This window comes from Symsagittifera roscoffensis, chromosome 8 (genome assembly GCF_963678635.1).
Source record: "Symsagittifera roscoffensis chromosome 8, txSymRosc1.1, whole genome shotgun sequence".
In the NCBI taxonomy this organism is placed as follows: domain Eukaryota; kingdom Metazoa; phylum Xenacoelomorpha; order Acoela; family Convolutidae; genus Symsagittifera; species Symsagittifera roscoffensis.
Window position 1 is genome coordinate 33,313,368 of NC_087069.1, and position 22,379 is coordinate 33,335,746.

Consider the following 22,379-nt stretch of genomic DNA (forward strand, 5'->3'; position numbering starts at 1 on the left):
AAGTGGGTTGTTAGTTAGATGGATCATGATTGGTTATTATTTAATACTTTACAGTGGTAAAATATCTAATTAATCCAATCGTAAAATATAGTTTAGATCAAGTTCCACCCATCCGGGTTTTACAGAGTTTTTTAGAATTATCTTTCTGCAATTCAAAGGATGGATGATGGACGTTGGTATTTGGCGAACATCGTATTCTGGTCCGGTTCAAAATTGTATTTAGTAAAACATTTGTTAGCTCACAGACTGGGTACTAAAGGGCAGCAGTGAAGTTGCACGGCGTTAAGCTTATTTATAATTTTAACCTTATTTGCCGTCACATAAATTTGGCACAAAAGCGATATAATTTGCTTAAACTTGCTTAAAGGTAAACGTCATGGTCGCAGGTCAAAGTCAAAAGTTTTGCTAGTGATTTGAGTATCATGTAAACAGGTAACTCGAAAAATGAGTAATCAGCTCAAATTGACTTTGCATTTTGTACAATTTAGTTTTGTTTGCTGTTCCAAAATCAGGGTCGTTTTTTTAATATAGTGGCATAACAACTTTTGTGAAGGTTTTTCAAATTAATTTTTGACTTAAAATTTTTTTTGTTGACTACAAATTTCAAATAAACTCATTTGGCTTCTTTCTTAAAGCCTTTTACAGTTCCGAAAAGTACAGGTTTTTGACAGATTCCCGAATTAATATTAAACATCGCTTGTGGGGCTAAATGTTTTGGTTTTATGCTAGACAAATATTAAGGAAGTCTGATTTTCGTTTTGTTATTACATATCGTTTGTTATCATAAATTTGTTTTGTTGAATTCATTGTTTTTCTTATTGTTCCGACCTTCGAGACGAAAGTAACGGAATATTTGTGCTCGGGGTGGGTTTTTTTTTCTTCAGACAATTTTCGACTTTTTAACTAGCCTTTTTTGACGGAATTTTTTATATCATTCGAAGGGTATTGTTGTCTTGAGCTCAAATTTGAAAAGATATTTTAAGTGTGATCATTTTTTTTAAGTTATGGGGGTTTAAAGATTGCCATTTTGGCCAATTTGGGACAGTTAACTCGCGATATGTTTCGCTCTATTAACACGTAGAGGAGAATTATTCCTTTTTAGAAATCGTTCCAAATTGGTTCAAAGAAGCTTATTTGCCATAAATATTTTATTACAAGGAGCGAAAACTATTCTTTTGTACTTTATATGGCGCGTGGGGGATGATTTTCATTATAAAACTCAGGTTTTTATCTTGTTTTATTACATTTAATTTTGTAATGTTATTCCTGCTCCATAAATCTTAAAAAGCAGTCGGAATATTCAGGGCTTCGCCCTGATACGAGCAGTCTTGTTGTAACTAGATCCTATTCAAGTATTCACTTTCCGGTATTTTGCTTGAGTTTGTATCACCTCCAGTTAGAGTGAATTTAATATTTTTAACTGTCTGTTAATTAGTTATGATAAAAAATGTAATAGTAAAAAAACAGGACCTAATACTGAACTGCGCACTATGAATATTTATAACTGGATTATGATTGCCGAAAATAAATTTTTTTCGATCAGGCAAAATGAACTAAACTACTCAAGCAAAAAATCTCGCCAGCCGTTCTTGTAAATTTTTTGTAGTAGAGAGGCGTGATTGACTGTATCGAGCAATTTTGATGAAGCCGATACGGTATAAAGCGCCAAAAATATGCGAAACCTTGAAGCATGCAGCAAAGGATCTCAATTAAAAAGTATAATAATGTTTTCGAATTCTTTTCAATTTCGGCTTTAAAAACTGTTAAGAAGACTTTTTTTGTCTTTTGCTCAATCACTTTTTGAGTTTCGATTTTCAGCTATTTTGCTTTCAAATTTAAAACTGCCAAATTTAAGCCTTAAATCAATTGCAGCTGCTTTTATACAAAAAGAGCACATTTGATTTAGCCTTGGCTAATTTTAATTGTGCAGTTGAAGCCAATTAAAAACAAATTCTGATCAGCATGATCAGCTATTTCCCTAAGGCTGATATCGATCTTGAACTTTATTGCCCTGAAATTAAACAATTGAATCATTAGTGTGTCATAACTTTCTCAAAATTTTGTTGTTATTAACTTGTAACAGACGTTTATTACATGTTTACATATAGCGAAAACATCTTGTAGTATTTGCAATTCGGCAGTTGGATTTTTTTATCAAAAAATATTTCATTTTTGGACTGAATCGTTACACATGATCACCTTTCTTTACTTTTGTTGCCTTTTGCAATTTTTTGTTATCATTCCATCAAATAAAATATTGAAAAATCATTCAAATCTAATCTTAACGCTAACACTAAGAGGTTTTCATTTCAAGCCATCAAAATAGGGGGCGTTCAACAGTGCCGAAAAAGGCGTGGAAATTTCAGAATAATTTAAACGCATTTTCTAAAGAACGGGAAATTACTGACGCCAATTATGAAAGAAAAACATTCCAATTTTGGCACCAAAATGTCTGCAACTGCAAATTAAGCAGTTATTTTGGCGCCAAAACATCTAAACTTTTCTCTCAAAATCTTTTTCTCTCTCTGTTAATATTGACTTTGATTTTGTGGGAAAGGCGTTTAGCCAATAAGAATGCTTAGCTATTTTGCTTGGTTGAAATTTCTCAAGCATTCGGTACCTCAAGCATGAGAATCCTCCTCATTAAGTGTCACTTAAGGTTGTAAACGCTCGCCGTTTAATTTTGATATGCCGCACTTAATATTTTTAAGTTTGTTCATATTTTTGTTCAGTCGTTTCTGAATTCATTTGTTTAATAAAATAACTCTACAGTCAGCTGAGTAAAAAAATTAATTTTGATTTTGTTCTGATTCATTGAAAAAATATAAAACGATTACTGGAGCAACTAATTTTTTCAATTTTTGAACCTGATCACCCTGATCATCCAAAGACGTCTGAAAAAACTCATGCACAATCAGCGATTAGCTGCATCAAGAGCACATATATCATTAAATTTTTTTTTACAATTTCTCAATTATGGCACATTTGCACAGTCGAAAGTCACTGTTCAATCTCAGTAAAATTGCATCACTAAAATATGATCTTTTGCAAAAACTTTGGTTTGTTTGTTTTTCATCAGGTTCAAATATGTTCAAAATTGTAGTTCAGCGGGGGATCGCATGCTAAACAAGCTAAACTTTTTTATCCAGGATTAATCAGACCACTTGCTTCAGTCAGTGGAGAATCGGTTCACACAGTTTATGTTTAAAGAGTGTGTACTACATCTTTGATTTTAACTGTTTAACAACGAAAGAAAATTTTTTCAATCAATAAATCTTGCACCAAAAAAATACCCACTCGAAGCATCATATAAAAAGTTTGTTTCTTCACATTCTAAAAATGATTATCATCGAATTTTTGAGTTTACAGTTATTGTTAAAAAACAAAAATGTTATTTAGCTGAGGTACGTATCTTGCAACTTTTTGCGGCATTTGTGGTTCTGAAAATTATTTGATTTTTATTTGTTTTACCTTTACTTAGAATTTTGTTGTTTATTGTTACCCTTCGCAAGTCAACGAAAGGAAGTACGAAAAGGGTCAGGGAATGCTATTTTCAAAGACACAACAAATATGAATACCTTATTAGGACAAAATGCATGCTGATTCCGTGACAAGGTTGAAAGAACCATAGTAGAGTAATTCGCAACAATGCGTTTTAAAAATCTTTTTAGGTTGCAGCAAAAAAGGCAAAATCCAATTCAGGTTTCAAAATTTAAAGGCAAAAAATTTTATATCTGTAGAATTGGTGGATCTACTGTATTACATGCTATAGTAACCTGAGCGTAGGATTGGTAATTCATGATGAAAATGGTTGAAAATTGCGAAATTTGATTTTAACGTAGACCGACTGTATGATCTTGTAGCAATGAAATTCAGTGATAGATAAGCTTAGTTTGAGAGCAAACAATCGTAATCGGACTCTGCACCTTGAATTTGACCTCTAGGGCAAAGAATTGGAAAAGCGCGCAAAATCTGGAAACCTCCCCAGATTGGGAACCACTGGTCCGATCGTTATGAAAACTGGTGAGTGACTAATAGAGATGATTTTAACCGGGCATGCCAATTTCCAGAATTTTGGGACCCCTGGGGGGCGAGTGATAACGATTTCCGAAAATTCAATTAGCACTTTTTGTAAACCGGTAAATAATGGTCAGAATGCAATATGTTGTAGCCCTAGGCGAGGGAAGTTCACCACCGGGATTTTGAACGCATCCGGTTATTACTTCCGGTTTTACGCCCTATGTAAACAATACCCACTTTTCGTTATTTCTTGACCCCTGACAATGCTAGGAGGCTGAAACTTGGGGGGACGGTAGGTTGGGGGAAGACCTATAATGTCTTAATGTTTGGACCCAATCCGGTGACTACATCGGAAGCTATTAGCACTTGAAAATTGAATTAGGCTATTAACACCTGATAGTGATAATTGACTTGTGATTTTAATGCACCAATGTGCAGGGGGGGGCGCAACCCAGTAGGGGACCCCTTGTGATCCAATCCTCTCCCGGAACTTCCTATGGGGTGAAAATGGCAATTTTAGGGAAAAGTGTTAATTGACCCGAATTTTTCGAAAAAATGGGAAGGGATGGTCCGATATGAATGAAACTTAGTGGGAATGATCTTCCATCGAAAATAAGACGTTTGGACGTGATTGACCTCATTTGACCTCGATGACCTCTAAGAGGTCATTTGGCATTTTGACCCCCAGACCCCCGGAACCCCCTGAAAAGCGATAAAATAGCATTGTAAGGACCCGTAAGGGGTACCTACCCACATTGGGAGGTAAAGTGAGGACCCTAAATTGAGAATTTTTAGTTTTGAACTTTGTACCCGAGCGAAAGTGATTTTCTGTAATTAGCAAACATTGGGGTCAGCTTAACCCACTCCACTTGGACTTTCGATAAGAACGACAAACAAGTAAAAATGCAACCCCGGACAAAAATTGGGAACATCTATGAGGGGAAATAGGATTTTTATGAACAGTCTTAGCATATTAAATAAAATCTTGTGGTGTTTTTTTGGATCAAAACGGACACGGGGAAGGGAATTACCCGGCGCTTGGGCTTAGGGGAATAAAAGTAGAAATGACCAAAAATGGAAACTTTTCAAGTATCATGGAAGTTAAATTCCCGGTTGTGTGAGAACTACCTAATTCATAGGAAAGGGAAAAAGTTAGGAAGAAATAAAATAAAGTCATGCAAGGGGTCATTTGTCAAATACGATTGGGAGCTGATTTTGTAGTTGAAACAATGTTTGCTCAGTATGTCCTGATTAACTAAGTGCCACCCCGATGTTTGATTAAAGCTGACCTAATGGTTGATTCAGCTGATAAGTCCTGAGTAGCAGCTAGTTAAGTGAATGTTAGTAGGGATAGGGAACGGAACGCCTCTGACCGAACCGAAAGTAAGTAAAGATAACGATACGCGATCAAGGTACAACCACCGAACTGAACAGAACAAGAGTGAAACCTATAGAATTCAGACGGGTCCTGAGAGTGACTCGTGAAGTTTTTAATTCGAGTTATTGACGCGAGATTTTTAGTGAAGCTTTGTGAAGCAAAGTTGAAGAGTTGTTTAGAATTGTTTGTAAAGTGAACTGCAAGAGGCAGCTTTCTGGAACTTATCGCATAGTAAATTCATTGATACTAAATAAATTGTTTTCAGGCCACTAAGCGGTCCTTATACTCGACAAGTTATGTTTTTATTTCTTAATTCAATTACTATCCAGGTTCTTGCGATTCTTTCCGAGGAAGAGAACAGAAGAGATCAATCGAGCAAAGGGGGCGCAACCCAGTGTAGTACATCGATCGACCACCAAATTCAACCTTTCAACCGAGGGGATTCTCGCCAAATACCGGATCACAGCTCATCCCTTGCTGGTTCTGGTTTTAGGGAATGAACTTAGCGGACAATATAGAGAGGATATATTGGGTCTAAACAGTCAACTTCCCCAAGACGACATTGGCGCTCCTAGGTGGGCATTCTGTGGACTACAGTTGCGTGAAACGATACGTTTGATCAACTGTTAGACGATACGATTGCAATGGCGATGAACGACGAAGATCGCCAACTGATGGCAGAGGCTGCGGTGGCGGCAGCAAACGCCCTCGACCGACAGCAAGGTGTGTTCGGCTTCGGGACGATACGTCCGGACCGGTTTCCGTCCAGCAGCTAGCAGAACTGGGCGGACTGGAGGAAGCACTTTGCATGGGTGGCCGATGCGAACCGGTGGAACGACGAGCAAACCCGGATGGTCCTGCCAACTTGCCTGACGGTTTGGGCACTCGACGAGTTCACCAGCATGCCAGCCCACTTCCGCGAAGAAATAGAGGGATTCGAACCACCAACTTTGGTAGCGATGTTGGCTGAGCTCGATCACAGCATGATGCCGTTTCAGACACAAGCTGGGGCCCGAGCAGAGTTCAAGAACTTGATGCAGAGTGAAAAAGAAGGCCTCAGGGAGTTTTCCCGTCGAGTCAGATCCCTCGGCGATGTTGCGTATGGTAATGTTGGGGCTCAGGCGAGGGACGCGATGAATCGTGAGCAGTTCATCGATGTACTTTTCGACGTCGAGCTACAAGACCAACTATTGCGAGAAGAACTTGGGAACTTGGCACTAGCGGTCGCTCGCGCACAGGCACTAGTGAACAAATCATCAAGGGCCAGGAACAGAAAGAGACTGCATCTTGCACGCGTGGCGGAGGGCATTCCCGAGCCAACGTTTGAACCCAGTGTGGGGAGCGGGCCGAGTGGGCGAGCTCGGGTCGTCAACCATTTGGTACAGACCCAAGGATCGACCGATTGGTGAGTGCTCAGGGTGACCTCTTGACGCAGATGCAGAATGGGGAAGGGCTAATTGTTTCTCTTGTGGGCAACCCGGACACTTCGCGAAGCAGTGCCCCCAGAAAACTTCGGATTCTTTAAACTACCAAGGACCGGGACAAGAGAGGCATTCCAGGGAGGGTTTATACCGGCCGAATTTAAGAGACAACAACAGAAAAACCGGGGTCCTCCGAACAGTGACGTTCCCCTGCCAGATCCCAAACCCCAGAAGCCCCATCCTACCGTGAGATGGAACGATGGCCCTACCGCGACTGAACAAGTACAGTCCTTGTTCCATCAGACAAGCCCCAGCGAAGTTTGTTACGTGTGTGTTAGGTGCCCGAAGCAACTTTCGGACTTATAGCAGAAGCCAGCGTGGGGGGACCAGTGTAAAAGCTTTGGTGGATACTGGAGCCACGATCAACCTCATCCGCAGTGTAACTTACGATGGATTGAGGGAGCACCCAAGCCTGAAACCCTACTACGGTTCCCTACAGACCGCAGATGGACGTCATGTGGCCGTAGATGGTTGGAATACAATGAAGTTGAAACTCGGGTCAATCGATGACGACATAGAATGACATAGAAGCCTTGGTAGTCCCAGAATTAAAAGCCGAGATGATTATAGGATTGCGATCCCTGAAGCAATTCCAGTGCTCCTTGGACTTTCATTGTGACAACTTGTGGACCGGACCGCAAAGAGGGGTCGATTGTTCCTTTGCATTACGAACTCTTGACAATCTCTTCGTCCCAACCGGAGGCGACCCAGGGTGTGGATGACCCACAAGGACTTCTATCATCCCCAGAGCCACCCGATACAAACTCAGCAGTTCAGCGGACGTCTGGCAACCCAGCCAATCCCCGATAGACTCAGAGGAGAGCGGTCACGAGTACGATGAAGACCACGCACAACGTTTGGGCGACTAGCGAGAACGGGTCGATCGATCTACAAGTGCAAGCGAAGTGCCACTTGGACGAGGACATCGAGAAGATTTTGGAAATAGCGGCACCGGGAATGACAGGGACCGAGAGAGACAGGCTTGTTGACCTTGTGTGCTTTAAACGATGACCGAGAGGTCGGTGAACTAGTACAGGGTTCAGTTCAGTTCAGTGAATAAAACTGAAAACTTTTTCTCCCTCTCTCACGTTCTAATCTCATTTGCGATGTTTATAAGTGCTTTAGAAACATCTCCACCAGTAGGACGGACAGAAACTCAGTGAAAATCTTGGTAGTATGATTTATTGTTTCGATAGAAGGGTGGAAATATTTCACAACGCGTTTAAAAATCTTTCTTAGACTCTTAGTTGCTTCACTTAGTTGCAAATTGATTATGTAAGAGTCTATGGAAACTGAAGCTTGTGGTTCGCTGCGTCGCAACACATAAACGATGGTGCATATATTGTGTCGAAAACTGGAGAGTAGTACAAGGCGGTGTAGTATAGCAGAAAAAAAACGAAAGTCTAGTTTAGAAAAAAAAATTGGTGTTAAAAGGGATTAGATATTAGACAGAGAGTCGAGGTTGAGGTGTTAGATTGGTTATTTGTCTTTGGTGATTCTACTGTATTAAATGCTATAGTAACCTGAGCGTAGGATTGGTAATTCATGATGAAAACGATAGAAAATTGCGAAACTTGATTTTAACGTAGACCGACTGTATGATCTTGTAGAAATGAAATTCAGTGATAGATAAGCCTAGTTTGAGAGCAAACAATCTTAATCGGACTCTGCACCTTGAATCTGACCTCTAGGGCGAAGAATTGGAAAAGCGCGCATAATCTGGAACCCCTTCCCCTCGGATTGGGAACAACTTGTCCGATTGTTATGAAAATTGGAGGGTGACTAATAGAGATGATTTTAGCCGGGCATGCCAATTTCCAGACCCTGGGATCACTGGGGGGCGAGTGATAATGGTTTCCGAAAATGCAATTAGCACTTTTTGTAAACCGGTAAATAATGGTCAGAATGACTTCATATTGCAAGATGTTGTAGCCCTAGGCGAGGGAAGTTGAAGTTCACCACCGGGATTTTGAACGCAGCCCGTTATTAACTCCGGTTTTACGCCCTATGTAAACAAAACCCACTTTTCGTTATTTCTCAACGCCTGATAATGCTAGGAGGCTGAAACTTGGGGGGATGGTAGGTTGGGAGAAGAACTATAATGTATCAATGTTTGGACTCAATCCGGCTGCTACGTCGGAAGCTATTAGCACTTGAAAATTGAATTAGGCTATTAACACCTAATAGTGATAATTGACTTGTGGTTTTAAAGCACCAATGTGAAGGGAGGGGGACAACCCAGTAGGGGACACCTTGTGACTCATTCCTCTTCCGGAACTTCCTATGGGGTGAAAATGGCAACTTTAGGGAACAGTGTTAATTGACCCGAATTTTTCGAAAATATGGGAAGGGATGGTCCGATTTGAATATAATTTACTGGGAATGATCTTCCATCGAAAATAAGACCTTTGGACGTGTTTGACCTCATTTGACCTCGGATGACCTCTAAGAGGTCATTTGGCATTTTGACCCCAAGACCCCCGGAACCCCCTGAAAAGCAAAAAAGTAGCATTGTAAGGACCCGTAAGGGGTACCTACCCACCTTGGGAGGTAAGGGGAGGCCCCTAAATCGAGAATTTTTAGTTTTGACGTTTGTACCCGAGCGAAAGTGATTTTCTGTAATTAGCAAAAATTGGGGTCATTTTAACCCACTTCACTTGGACTTTCGATAAGAACGACAAACAAGTAAAAATGCAGCCCCGGACAAAAATTGGGAATATCTATGGGGCGAAATGGGAAATTTGGGATGAAGATTTTATGAACAGCCCTAGCATATTAAAGAAATTCTTGTGGTGTTTTTTCGGATCAAAACGGACACGGTGAAGGGATTTACCCAAGTTTGAGTTCAGGGGAATAAAATTAAAAATGACCAAAAATGGAAACTTTTCAAGTATCACGGAAGTTAAATTCCCGGTTGTGTGAGAACTACCCAGTGATTCGTGAAATTTTTAAAGTGAGTTCTCGACGCGAGATTTTAGTGAAGCTTTGTAAAGCAAAGTTGAAGAGCTGTTTAGAATTGTTTGTAAAGTGAACTGCAAGAGGCAGCATTCTGGAACTTATCGCAGAATAAATTCGTTGATAATTAATAAATTGTATTTAGGCCACGTAGCGTGCCTTATACTCGGCAATTTATATATTTATTTCTGAATTCAATTACTATCCAGTTTCTTGCGATTCTTTCCGAGGAAGAGAACAGTCCAGAGCAATCGAGCAAAGGGGGCTCAACCCAGTGTAGTACATCGATCGACCACCAAATTCAACTTTTCAACCGAAGGTACTTTCGCCAAATACCGGATCACATCTCACCCCTTGCTGGTTCTGGAATTAAGGAAAGGGACAATATAGAGGGGATATATTGGGTCTAAACAGTCAAATTTTCCAAGACGACAATATCTATGCATAATGAATTTAAAGTAATCCGCATGTTAGTAGAAGTCGCTTTTTGAGTCAAATCCTCATTTTGATTAGATAAAAATTCATTTGTTTTCAAGTAGAGTTTGGAGAAAAAAATTAACGAGTTTTTATTTAGCAATGAAAAATTATAAGTTTTGCCATTGATCATCCGGTTCTTTTTCTTTTCCCTCACCTGCAAATTTTTAAAACCTAATTTACTGATCACATTGTTCGATTGTAATGAAAATTAATGAAGACTAATTAGGCCATAAAAATATTTGGTATTCATAACCATTCTTGTAGAACCAATCGCTACACCATAAAGTTATGCTCGGAAGGGGGGCGCAAGAAGCAGAACGTGCTGACCACACTGACAGAAGAAAAATTTTAAAAAGCAATTAAAAATGATGAAGAAATTTCCTAAAACTTTTTTTCGTTGAATAAAGTTTCTTTTTTTTACTTGATTTTATTTATAGGCTAATTAATCCGGTGAAAAATTCAATAATAAAGTGCTAAGATAAATTAAAGTTTTGATAAAATTTAAGTAAAGTTAATTTTAGATAACGGCACCTCTTTTTGTTATTATTTATCTAATTCAACAGGATAAACAAAAAACCTCAATTATTTTTTACTCAACACTTAGATACTTTGTTTCGGAATCTGAATCCCAACTTGAAATGCTTAAATATGATATCAATTTGAGCCCCTTCGAGCTTTTATTTTGTATAGGCAAAACCGGGGAGAGAAAGACATCTTCATCCCTTTATACACCACTGGTTCAGACCGAAACAAACCAATTCAAGCAAAACAAAAAATTTGGTTTGAAAAAACTGTATATCAATGCAAATCATTTTCTTTGCCATCTTCTCCCAAACTCAGAAAACTTGAGGTTTACTTTTTCGCCAACCTTCAGCGTAACAATTTCGGTTGAATCGTGCGTATATACTAGTTGTTTTCAATGTTTTTAAATGTAGCAAAAAAAAACTATAGCCCGACGCAAGCAAAAACAAAGAGTTCATTTTATCATCAATCGAATTGTCTTAAGTTTTCAATTTTTGCCTTAACTGCTGAAAACTTGGAACTAAGCTATTAATTTTATGAACATTACCAATTTTTTAGTTCTGCTATTGGTTCTCAAATTTTAATTTTCATACTTAACCTTCTTTTTTGCTGGTGAATAGGTCATTTTTTTTTGTTTGTAAAAAAACTAGCCTTGCACCAGACATAAAAATTTGCATTAATTACTATAAAATTAGTACTACGCGTATATTGAACTAGTACATTGGTGGCCTTTAAAAAGGCCGGTTTGGCGTTGAAGCTTGAAAGCTAGCATTTGGTTGAGGTAGAAGGTCTTTGCTTCATGTCAGACTTGGGCTGAGACGAAGACTGCTTCTTGGCTAGGAGCACAGCCTGGATGTTTGGCACCACACCACCCTGAGCAATGGTCACTCCGTGGAGCAGCTTGTTCAACTCTTCGTCGTTCCTGATGGCCAACTGCAAGTGTCTGGGTATGATCCTGGACTTCTTGTTGTCTTTAGCAGCAATGCCAGCCAGCTCAAGGATCACAGCAGTCACGTACTCGAGCACAGCAGCAAGTCAGACCGGGGCTCCAGCACCAACTTGCTCAGCGTAGTTACCCTTGCGGATGAATCGATGGATTCTTCCATTAGGGAACTGCAGCCAGCTCGGCTTGATCGGGTCTTGGCCTTGGCTCCAACTTTGCCGCTCTCCGATTTTCCTCCTTTGCCTAACATCAAGTTGTAGTTGTAGCTGTTGTGGTAGAAGCTGTAGATTGACGATTGACTTTACCCGCAATTTGGCTACCTGTCTTAAGGTAGCATGTTCAAATCGACCACCAAGATGGGAGAGCCAATCAGAATCGAGCTAGCGTTTTAAGTTAGTTTAGACACGCTGAAAGCTCTAGACTAACTAGCTGAACTAGTTTGAGCTCTAGCAGAGCTGGACCTAAGATTTGAGATAGTTGGTGGCCTTTAAAAAGGCCGGTTTGGTGCTGCAGCTAGGAGAGCAGCTGGTTAGAAGTTTCTTAAGCACCGAATCTGTACAAGGTCTTGCCTTGTCTCTTGAGGGCGTAGACGATGTCCATGGCTTCAACGTTCTTCCTCTTGGCGTGCTCGGTGTAGGTTACAGCATCCCTGATCACGCTCTCCAAAATGTTTTTGAGCACTCCTCGGGTCTCTTCGTAGATCAGTCCATTGATACGCTTGACACCTCCTCGTAAAGCAAGACGTCTGATGGCTGGCTTGGTGATTTCTTGGATGTTATCTCTTAAGATCTTTCGCTGCCTCTTTGCTCCTCCTTTTCCAAGTCCTTTTCCTCCCTTTCCTCGTCCAGACACGGTTGTTGCAGTTGTAGTTGTTGTAAAATTTGAAATAGAAGTTGGGTTCCGGATTGGCAAAAATCGCTAGGTACCTATCATTTTTCGACCGACTTCTCTGCTCTCTCATTGGCCCTCATACCAACAGCCAATGCGAGAGCTGATAAGAAGCAGAGCTCAACCGGAACGAAAATTATTTCACGTATAAAAAAGTTAGGCACATAAAGGAGCAATTGATTTTTTATGAGCTCCCACAAGACCTTCTAACACAAACTGGTCAGTCCAGAGAGCTTATCTGAGCTATGCTTTATAAATCAAGCTCATTGAAGCTCGCTTGAGCTCTCTGAGATAGCTTGCCGAGCTCTGAGAGCTCGAACTTAAAAATAATTAGGCTACGTACGGGAGCAATTGAAAAAAGTTTGAGCTCACACAAGGAGTACCAACTCAAACTGGGCAGTCCACAGAGCTTATTCGAGCTCTGTGATTAAAATCAAGCTCGTAGAAGCTCGCTTGAGCTCTCTGAGATAGCTTGCCGAGATCTGGGAGCTCGAACTTAAAAATAGTTAGGCTACGTACAGGAGCAATTGAAAAAATTTTGAGCTCACACAAGTTGTACTAGCTCAAACTGGTCAGTCCACAGGTTATTCGAGCTCTGTGATTTAGATCAAGCTCATACAAGCTTGCCTGAGCTCTATGAGGTAGCTTGTCGAGCTCTGAGAGCTCGAAGCTCAAAAAAGTTAGGCTACGTTCTGTAGCAATTGAACAGCTAGCTCGAGCTCAATTTCCAGCTGAGTCACCCCAATGAGGGGGAAGCAGAGCTCAACCTATACCAGCTTGAGCTTGCTCTGGTCGAAGTTAGCTTGAGCTAAGCTCACTGTGAAGAAATATAGAACTGATAGTTGGGTGGCCTTTAAAAAGGCCGGTTTGGTTGGTGTGGAGTACACCTAGAGCTTAAGCTCGCTCTCCTCGGATTCGTCGAGCCAACTGGATGTCCTTGGGCATGATCGTGACTCTCTTGGCGTGGATCGCGCACAAGTTGGTGTCCTCGAACAGGCTGACCAAGTAGCTCTCGCTGGCTTCCTGCAGAGCCATGATTGCAGTGCTCTGGAACCGCAAGTCAGTCTTGAAGTCCTGGGCGATTTCTCTGACCAGTCGCTGGAAGGGCAGCTTTCGGATCAACAGCTCAGTGGACTTCTGGTATCTCCTGATCTCCCTCAGGGCAACGGTTCCTGGTCTGTATCGGTGAGGCTTCTTCACACCGCCGGTGGAAGGTGCGCTCTTTCTTGCAGCCTTGGTAGCCAGTTGCTTCCTGGGTGCCTTTCCTCCGGTACTCTTTCGTGCAGTCTGCTTCGTTCGGGCCATTCTTCGTCAGTTGAGTGTAGCTGAGTTGTAGATGTAGAAGTAGATTTTGGGTGTTGAATTTTGGACAAATCCGTGAGGTAACCAAGATATTCAGATCTCCAGAAGCCTTGAGAGCGCTCGACGTATAAAAAAATAGTTAGGCACGTAAAAGAGCAATAGAAGGAGAGCTCTGGTGAGTCGTTACTTATATATATTAAGGAGCATTTTCAACTATATATAGTAAAGTATGTGAAGTGCAGACTATTTATACTTGGATTGGAGGTTACCCGCCAAAAGCGGCATAGGTGATTGGCCCGTGTCTGAGTGATAGCGGAAGCTCAAACTAAGCTCGAATCTGATTGGCTGAGAAGTGAAAACTTGAAATTTTGGTGTTTCTGCCTCTAGAATTGACCCAAAGCTAACTTCAGCCAGCTAAAAGCTCACTTCAGCTTAAGCTAGCTGAATTGGACTTGTTAGCTAGCTTTGTAAGCTTAAACTTAGCTATTTCGAGCTGTAAGTTAGAGAGCAAAATGAAGCTCAAATCTGATTGGCTGAGACGTGAAAGCTTAAAATTTAGCAGTTTTTTAGCTCTAAAGTTGGTCTGGAGCTGATTTAAGCAAGTTACAAGCTCAGTTGAGCTTAGTAGCTCAAATTAGACGCTCAAAGCTAGCTGTTGAGAGCTCGAAATTGCATACAAGCCAATTTGAGCTTGCTAGCTAGAGTACAAATAGAACTATGCTTTTTGGTGGCCTTTAAAAAGGCCGGTTTGGTGTTGCTCAGAGCAACTAGTTGTAGAAGCTGATCGTCTACTTGGAGCTGGTGTACTTGGTGACGGCCTTGGTTCCCTCACTGACAGCATGCTTGGCCAGCTCTCCGGGCAACAGCAGTCTGACTGCGGTTTGGATCTCCCGGCTAGAGATGGTTGATCGCTTGTTGTAGTGGGCCAGTTTTGAAGCTTCACCGGCGATTCTCTCGAAGATGTCGTTCACGAAGCTGTTCATGATCGACATAGCCTTGGAGGAGATGCCGGTGTCAGGGTGGACCTGCTTCAGCACCTTGTAGATGTAGAGAGAGTAGGTCTCTCGCCTCTTCTTCTTCTTTTTCTTGTCTCCAGTGGGCTTCTTCTGGGCTTTGCCTGCCTTCTTGACTGCCTTTCCGCTGACTTTGGGTGCCATTGTAGAGATGTAGTTGTAGTGGTGTTGAGTTGTGGATCGATCAAAAAGCCAACCTAACTTGAAAAATTGTGTTCAAATCGAGCTCGAAGAATACTCAATTCTGATTGGCTCTCAGCTGAAAGCTAAATAAAGCTTCAATTTTGGACTGCCAGTCCAGCTCGAGGCTAGCTAGTGTTGTTAGGCCCCCATAGTTTGCTCTGAGTAGCTTAGCTATGCCTGCTAAGCAGGATAAAAAGATAGAACTTTAAATTTGGTGGCCTTTAAAAAGGCCGGTTTGGTGTTGAAGCTTGAAAGCTAGCAACTGGTTGAGGTAGAAGCTCTTTACTTCTTGTCAGACTTGGGCTGAGACGAAGACTGCTTCTTGGGTAGGAGCACAGCCTGGATGTTTGGCAGCACACCGCCCTGAGCAATGGTCACTCCGTGGAGCAGCTTGTTCAACTCTTCGTCGTTCCTGATGGCCAACTGCAAGTGTCTGGGGATGATCCTGGACTTCTTGTTGTCTTTAGCAGCGTTGCCAGCCAGCTCAAGGATCTCAGCAGTCAAGTACTCGAGCACAGCAGCAAGGTAGACTGGGGCTCCAGCACCAACTCGCTCAGCGTAGTTGCCCTTGCGGATGAATCGGTGGATTCTTCCAACAGGGAACTGCAGTCCAGCTCGGCTTGATCGGGTCTTGGCCTTGGCTCCAACTTTGCCGCTCTTCGATTTTCCTCCTTTGCCTGACATCGTGTTGTAGTTGTAGCTGTTGTGGTAGAAGCTGTAGATTGACGATTGACTTTACCCGCAATTTGGCTCCCTGTCTTAGGGTAGTAAGTTCAAATCGACCACCAAGATGGGAGAGCCAATCAGAATCGAGCTAGCATTTTAAGTTAATTTAGAGACGCTGAAAGCTCTACACTAACTAGCTGAGCTTATTAGAGCTCTAGCAGAGCTTGTTAGAGCTCTAGCAGAGCTTGACTTAAGAACTGAGATAGTTGGTGGCCTTTAAAAAGGCCGGTTTGGTGCTGCAGCTAGGAGAGCAGCTGGCTAAGAAGCTTCTTAACCTCCGAATCCGTACAAGGTCTTGCCTTGTCTCTTGAGGGCGTAGACGATGTCCATGGCTACAACGGTCTTCCTCTTGGCGTGCTCGGTGTAGGTTACAGCATCCCTGATCACGCTCTCCAAGTAGTTCTTGAGCACTCCTCGGGTCTCTTCGTAGATCAGTCCACTGATACGCTTGACACCTCCTCGTCGAGCAAGACGTCTGATGGCTGGCTTGGTGATGCCTTGGATGTTATCTCTTAGGATCTTTCGGTGCCTCTTTGCTCCTCCTTTGCCAAGTCCTTTTCCTCCCTTTCCTCGTCCAGACATGGTTGTTGCAGTTGTAGTTGTTGTAGAAATTGAAGTAGCAGTTGGGTTTGAGATTGGCAAAAATCGCTAGGTACCTATCAATTTTCGACCGACTTCTCTGCTCTCTGATTGGCCCTCATACCAACAGCCAATGAGAGAGCAGATAATAAGTATTAAAAAAAGTTAGGCACGTAAAGGAGCAATTGAAACTTTTTTTTTTGAGCTCCCACAAGACCTTCTACCTCAAACTGGTCAGTCCACAGAGCTTATCAGAGCTATGTGATTTAAATCAAGCCCGTAGAAGCTCGCTTGAGGTCTGTGAGATAGCTTGCCGAGCTCTGAGAGCTCTAACTTAAAAATAGTTAGGCTACGTACGGGAGCAATTGAAAAAATTTTGAGCTCACACAAGGTGTACTAGCTTAAACTGGTCAGTCCACAGAGCTTATTCGAGCTCTCTGATTTAAATCAAGCTCATACAAGCTTGCCTGAGCTCTATGAGGTAGCTTGCCAAGCTCTGAGAACTCGAAGCTCAAAAAAGTTAGGCTACGTACGGGAGCAATTGAACAGCTAGCTCGAGCTCAATTTCCAGCTGCGTCACCCCAATGAGGGGGAAGCAGAGCTCAACCTATACCAGCTTGAGCTTGCTCTGGTCGAAGTTAGCTTGAGCTAAGCTCACTGTGAAGAAATATAGAACTGATAGTTGGGTGGCCTTTAAAAAGGCCGGTTTGGTTGGTGTGGAGTACACCTAGAGCTTAAGCTCGCTCTCCTCGGATTCGTCGAGCCAACTGGATGTCCTTGGGCATGATCGTGACTCTCTTGGCGTGGATCGCGCACAAGTTGGTGTCCTCGAACAGGCTGACCAAGTAGCTCTCGCTGGCTTCCTGCAGAGCCATGATTGCAGTGCTCTGGAACCGCAAGTCAGTCTTGAAGTCCTGGGCGATTTCTCTGACCAGTCGCTGGAAGGGCAGCTTTCGGATCAACAGCTCAGTGGACTTCTGGTATCTCCTGATCTCCCTCAGGGCAACGGTTCCTGGTCTGTATCGGTGAGGCTTCTTCACACCGCCGGTGGAAGGTGCGCTCTTTCTTGCAGCCTTGGTAGCCAGTTGCTTCCTGGGTGCCTTTCCTCCGGTACTCTTTCGTGCAGTCTGCTTCGTTCGGGCCATTCTTCGTCAGTTGAGTGTAGCTGAGTTGTAGATGTAGAAGTAGATTTTGGGTGTTGAATTTTGGACAAATCCGTGAGGTAACCAAGATATTCAGATCTCCAGAAGCCTTGAGAGCGCTCGACGTATAAAAAAATAGTTAGGCACGTAAAAGAGCAATAGAAGGAGAGCTCTGGTGAGTCGTTACTTATATATATTAAGGAGCATTTTCAACTATATATAGTAAAGTATGTGAAGTGCAGACTATTTATACTTGGATTGGAGGTTACCCGCCAAAAGCGGCATAGGTGATTGGCCCGTGTCTGAGTGATAGCGGAAGCTCAAACTAAGCTCGAATCTGATTGGCTGAGAAGTGAAAACTTGAAATTTTGGTGTTTCTGCCTCTAGAATTGACCCAAAGCTAACTTCAGCCAGCTAAAAGCTCACTTCAGCTTAAGCTAGCTGAATTGGACTTGTTAGCTAGCTTTGTAAGCTTAAACTTAGCTATTTCGAGCTGTAAGTTAGAGAGCAAAATGAAGCTCAAATCTGATTGGCTGAGACGTGAAAGCTTAAAATTTAGCAGTTTTTTAGCTCTAAAGTTGGTCTGGAGCTGATTTAAGCAAGTTACAAGCTCAGTTGAGCTTAGTAGCTCAAATTAGACGCTCAAAGCTAGCTGTTGAGAGCTCGAAATTGCATACAAGCCAATTTGAGCTTGCTAGCTAGAGTACAAATAGAACTATGCTTTTTGGTGGCCTTTAAAAAGGCCGGTTTGGTGTTGCTCAGAGCAACTAGTTGTAGAAGCTGATCGTCTACTTGGAGCTGGTGTACTTGGTGACGGCCTTGGTTCCCTCACTGACAGCATGCTTGGCCAGCTCTCCGGGCAACAGCAGTCTGACTGCGGTTTGGATCTCCCGGCTAGAGATGGTTGATCGCTTGTTGTAGTGGGCCAGTTTTGAAGCTTCACCGGCGATTCTCTCGAAGATGTCGTTCACGAAGCTGTTCATGATCGACATAGCCTTGGAGGAGATGCCGGTGTCAGGGTGGACCTGCTTCAGCACCTTGTAGATGTAGAGAGAGTAGGTCTCTCGCCTCTTCTTCTTCTTTTTCTTGTCTCCAGTGGGCTTCTTCTGGGCTTTGCCTGCCTTCTTGACTGCCTTTCCGCTGACTTTGGGTGCCATTGTAGAGATGTAGTTGTAGTGGTGTTGAGTTGTGGATCGATCAAAAAGCCAACCTAACTTGAAAAATTGTGTTCAAATCGAGCTCGAAGAATACTCAATTCTGATTGGCTCTCAGCTGAAAGCTAAATAAAGCTTCAATTTTGGACTGCCAGTCCAGCTCGAGGCTAGCTAGTGTTGTTAGGCCCCCATAGTTTGCTCTGAGTAGCTTAGCTATGCCTGCTAAGCAGGATAAAAAGATAGAACTTTAAATTTGGTGGCCTTTAAAAAGGCCGGTTTGGTGTTGAAGCTTGAAAGCTAGCAACTGGTTGAGGTAGAAGCTCTTTACTTCTTGTCAGACTTGGGCTGAGACGAAGACTGCTTCTTGGGTAGGAGCACAGCCTGGATGTTTGGCAGCACACCGCCCTGAGCAATGGTCACTCCGTGGAGCAGCTTGTTCAACTCTTCGTCGTTCCTGATGGCCAACTGCAAGTGTCTGGGGATGATCCTGGACTTCTTGTTGTCTTTAGCAGCGTTGCCAGCCAGCTCAAGGATCTCAGCAGTCAAGTACTCGAGCACAGCAGCAAGGTAGACTGGGGCTCCAGCACCAACTCGCTCAGCGTAGTTGCCCTTGCGGATGAATCGGTGGATTCTTCCAACAGGGAACTGCAGTCCAGCTCGGCTTGATCGGGTCTTGGCCTTGGCTCCAACTTTGCCGCTCTTCGATTTTCCTCCTTTGCCTGACATCGTGTTGTAGTTGTAGCTGTTGTGGTAGAAGCTGTAGATTGACGATTGACTTTACCCGCAATTTGGCTCCCTGTCTTAGGGTAGTAAGTTCAAATCGACCACCAAGATGGGAGAGCCAATCAGAATCGAGCTAGCATTTTAAGTTAATTTAGAGACGCTGAAAGCTCTACACTAACTAGCTGAGCTTATTAGAGCTCTAGCAGAGCTTGTTAGAGCTCTAGCAGAGCTTGACTTAAGAACTGAGATAGTTGGTGGCCTTTAAAAAGGCCGGTTTGGTGCTGCAGCTAGGAGAGCAGCTGGCTAAGAAGCTTCTTAACCTCCGAATCCGTACAAGGTCTTGCCTTGTCTCTTGAGGGCGTAGACGATGTCCATGGCTACAACGGTCTTCCTCTTGGCGTGCTCGGTGTAGGTTACAGCATCCCTGATCACGCTCTCCAAGTAGTTCTTGAGCACTCCTCGGGTCTCTTCGTAGATCAGTCCACTGATACGCTTGACACCTCCTCGTCGAGCAAGACGTCTGATGGCTGGCTTGGTGATGCCTTGGATGTTATCTCTTAGGATCTTTCGGTGCCTCTTTGCTCCTCCTTTGCCAAGTCCTTTTCCTCCCTTTCCTCGTCCAGACATGGTTGTTGCAGTTGTAGTTGTTGTAGAAATTGAAGTAGCAGTTGGGTTTGAGATTGGCAAAAATCGCTAGGTACCTATCAATTTTCGACCGACTTCTCTGCTCTCTGATTGGCCCTCATACCAACAGCCAATGAGAGAGCAGATAATAAGTATTAAAAAAAGTTAGGCACGTAAAGGAGCAATTGAAACTTTTTTTTTTGAGCTCCCACAAGACCTTCTACCTCAAACTGGTCAGTCCACAGAGCTTATCAGAGCTATGTGATTTAAATCAAGCCCGTAGAAGCTCGCTTGAGGTCTGTGAGATAGCTTGCCGAGCTCTGAGAGCTCTAACTTAAAAATAGTTAGGCTACGTACGGGAGCAATTGAAAAAATTTTGAGCTCACACAAGGTGTACTAGCTTAAACTGGTCAGTCCACAGAGCTTATTCGAGCTCTCTGATTTAAATCAAGCTCATACAAGCTTGCCTGAGCTCTATGAGGTAGCTTGCCAAGCTCTGAGAACTCGAAGCTCAAAAAAGTTAGGCTACGTACGGGAGCAATTGAACAGCTAGCTCGAGCTCAATTTCCAGCTGCGTCACCCCAATGAGGGGGAAGCAGAGCTCAACCTATACCAGCTTGAGCTTGCTCTGGTCGAAGTTAGCTTGAGCTAAGCTCACTGTGAAGAAATATAGAACTGATAGTTGGGTGGCCTTTAAAAAGGCCGGTTTGGTTGGTGTGGAGTACACCTAGAGCTTAAGCTCGCTCTCCTCGGATTCGTCGAGCCAACTGGATGTCCTTGGGCATGATCGTGACTCTCTTGGCGTGGATCGCGCACAAGTTGGTGTCCTCGAACAGGCTGACCAAGTAGCTCTCGCTGGCTTCCTGCAGAGCCATGATTGCAGTGCTCTGGAACCGCAAGTCAGTCTTGAAGTCCTGGGCGATTTCTCTGACCAGTCGCTGGAAGGGCAGCTTTCGGATCAACAGCTCAGTGGACTTCTGGTATCTCCTGATCTCCCTCAGGGCAACGGTTCCTGGTCTGTATCGGTGAGGCTTCTTCACACCGCCGGTGGAAGGTGCGCTCTTTCTTGCAGCCTTGGTAGCCAGTTGCTTCCTGGGTGCCTTTCCTCCGGTACTCTTTCGTGCAGTCTGCTTCGTTCGGGCCATTCTTCGTCAGTTGAGTGTAGCTGAGTTGTAGATGTAGAAGTAGATTTTGGGTGTTGAATTTTCGACAAATCCGTGAGGTAACCAAGATATTCAGATCTCCAGAAGCCTTGAGAGCGCTCGACGTATAAAAAAATAGTTAGGCACGTAAAAGAGCAATAGAAGGAGAGCTCTGGTGAGTCGTTACTTATATATATTAAGGAGCATTTTCAACTATATATAGTAAAGTATGTGAAGTGCAGACTATTTATACTTGGATTGGAGGTTACCCGCCAAAAGCGGCATAGGTGATTGGCCCGTGTCTGAGTGATAGCGGAAGCTCAAACTAAGCTCGAATCTGATTGGCTGAGAAGTGAAAACTTGAAATTTTGGTGTTTCTGCCTCTAGAATTGACCCAAAGCTAACTTCAGCCAGCTAAAAGCTCACTTCAGCTTAAGCTAGCTGAATTGGACTTGTTAGCTAGCTTTGTAAGCTTAAACTTAGCTATTTCGAGCTGTAAGTTAGAGAGCAAAATGAAGCTCAAATCTGATTGGCTGAGACGTGAAAGCTTAAAATTTAGCAGTTTTTTAGCTCTAAAGTTGGTCTGGAGCTGATTTAAGCAAGTTACAAGCTCAGTTGAGCTTAGTAGCTCAAATTAGACGCTCAAAGCTAGCTGTTGAGAGCTCGAAATTGCATACAAGCCAATTTGAGCTTGCTAGCTAGAGTACAAATAGAACTATGCTTTTTGGTGGCCTTTAAAAAGGCCGGTTTGGTGTTGCTCAGAGCAACTAGTTGTAGAAGCTGATCGTCTACTTGGAGCTGGTGTACTTGGTGACGGCCTTGGTTCCCTCACTGACAGCATGCTTGGCCAGCTCTCCGGGCAACAGCAGTCTGACTGCGGTTTGGATCTCCCGGCTAGAGATGGTTGATCGCTTGTTGTAGTGGGCCAGTTTTGAAGCTTCACCGGCGATTCTCTCGAAGATGTCGTTCACGAAGCTGTTCATGATCGACATAGCCTTGGAGGAGATGCCGGTGTCAGGGTGGACCTGCTTCAGCACCTTGTAGATGTAGAGAGAGTAGGTCTCTCGCCTCTTCTTCTTCTTTTTCTTGTCTCCAGTGGGCTTCTTCTGGGCTTTGCCTGCCTTCTT

At 43.1% G+C, this 22,379-nt stretch overlaps 5 protein-coding genes across 5 annotated transcripts; all 5 read right to left on the minus strand.

Annotated features, from left to right (window-relative positions):
• Positions 1 to 13,558: 13,558 nt before the first annotated feature.
• LOC134853560 (uncharacterized) lies at positions 13,559 to 17,612 on the minus strand. Its single transcript, XM_063869560.1, has 3 exons — positions 17,212 to 17,612; positions 15,449 to 15,877; positions 13,559 to 13,970 (listed from the first exon to the last, which is right to left on the minus strand). Exons 1-3 carry the CDS (start codon positions 17,610 to 17,612, stop codon positions 13,559 to 13,561), a joined length of 1,242 nt encoding a protein of 413 aa, XP_063725630.1.
• LOC134853117 (histone H2B.1/H2B.2) lies at positions 14,715 to 15,133 on the minus strand. The gene has a single exon (XM_063869060.1). It carries the CDS (start codon positions 15,121 to 15,123, stop codon positions 14,755 to 14,757), a length of 369 nt encoding a protein of 122 aa, XP_063725130.1. The 5' UTR covers positions 15,124 to 15,133; the 3' UTR covers positions 14,715 to 14,754.
• On the minus strand, positions 16,132 to 16,504 carry LOC134853118 (histone H4). The gene has a single exon (XM_063869061.1). It carries the CDS (start codon positions 16,468 to 16,470, stop codon positions 16,159 to 16,161), a length of 312 nt encoding a protein of 103 aa, XP_063725131.1. The 5' UTR covers positions 16,471 to 16,504; the 3' UTR covers positions 16,132 to 16,158.
• A 745-nt stretch (positions 17,613 to 18,357) lies between the features above and the next one.
• On the minus strand, positions 18,358 to 18,776 carry LOC134853335 (histone H2B.1/H2B.2). The gene has a single exon (XM_063869309.1). The coding sequence runs from the start codon at positions 18,764 to 18,766 to the stop codon at positions 18,398 to 18,400; it is 369 nt and encodes a 122-aa protein (XP_063725379.1). The 5' UTR covers positions 18,767 to 18,776; the 3' UTR covers positions 18,358 to 18,397.
• A 311-nt stretch (positions 18,777 to 19,087) lies between these two features.
• LOC134853561 (late histone H2A.2.2) lies at positions 19,088 to 19,489 on the minus strand. The gene has a single exon (XM_063869561.1). It carries the CDS (start codon positions 19,487 to 19,489, stop codon positions 19,088 to 19,090), a length of 402 nt encoding a protein of 133 aa, XP_063725631.1.
• Positions 19,490 to 22,379: the final 2,890 nt, after the last annotated feature.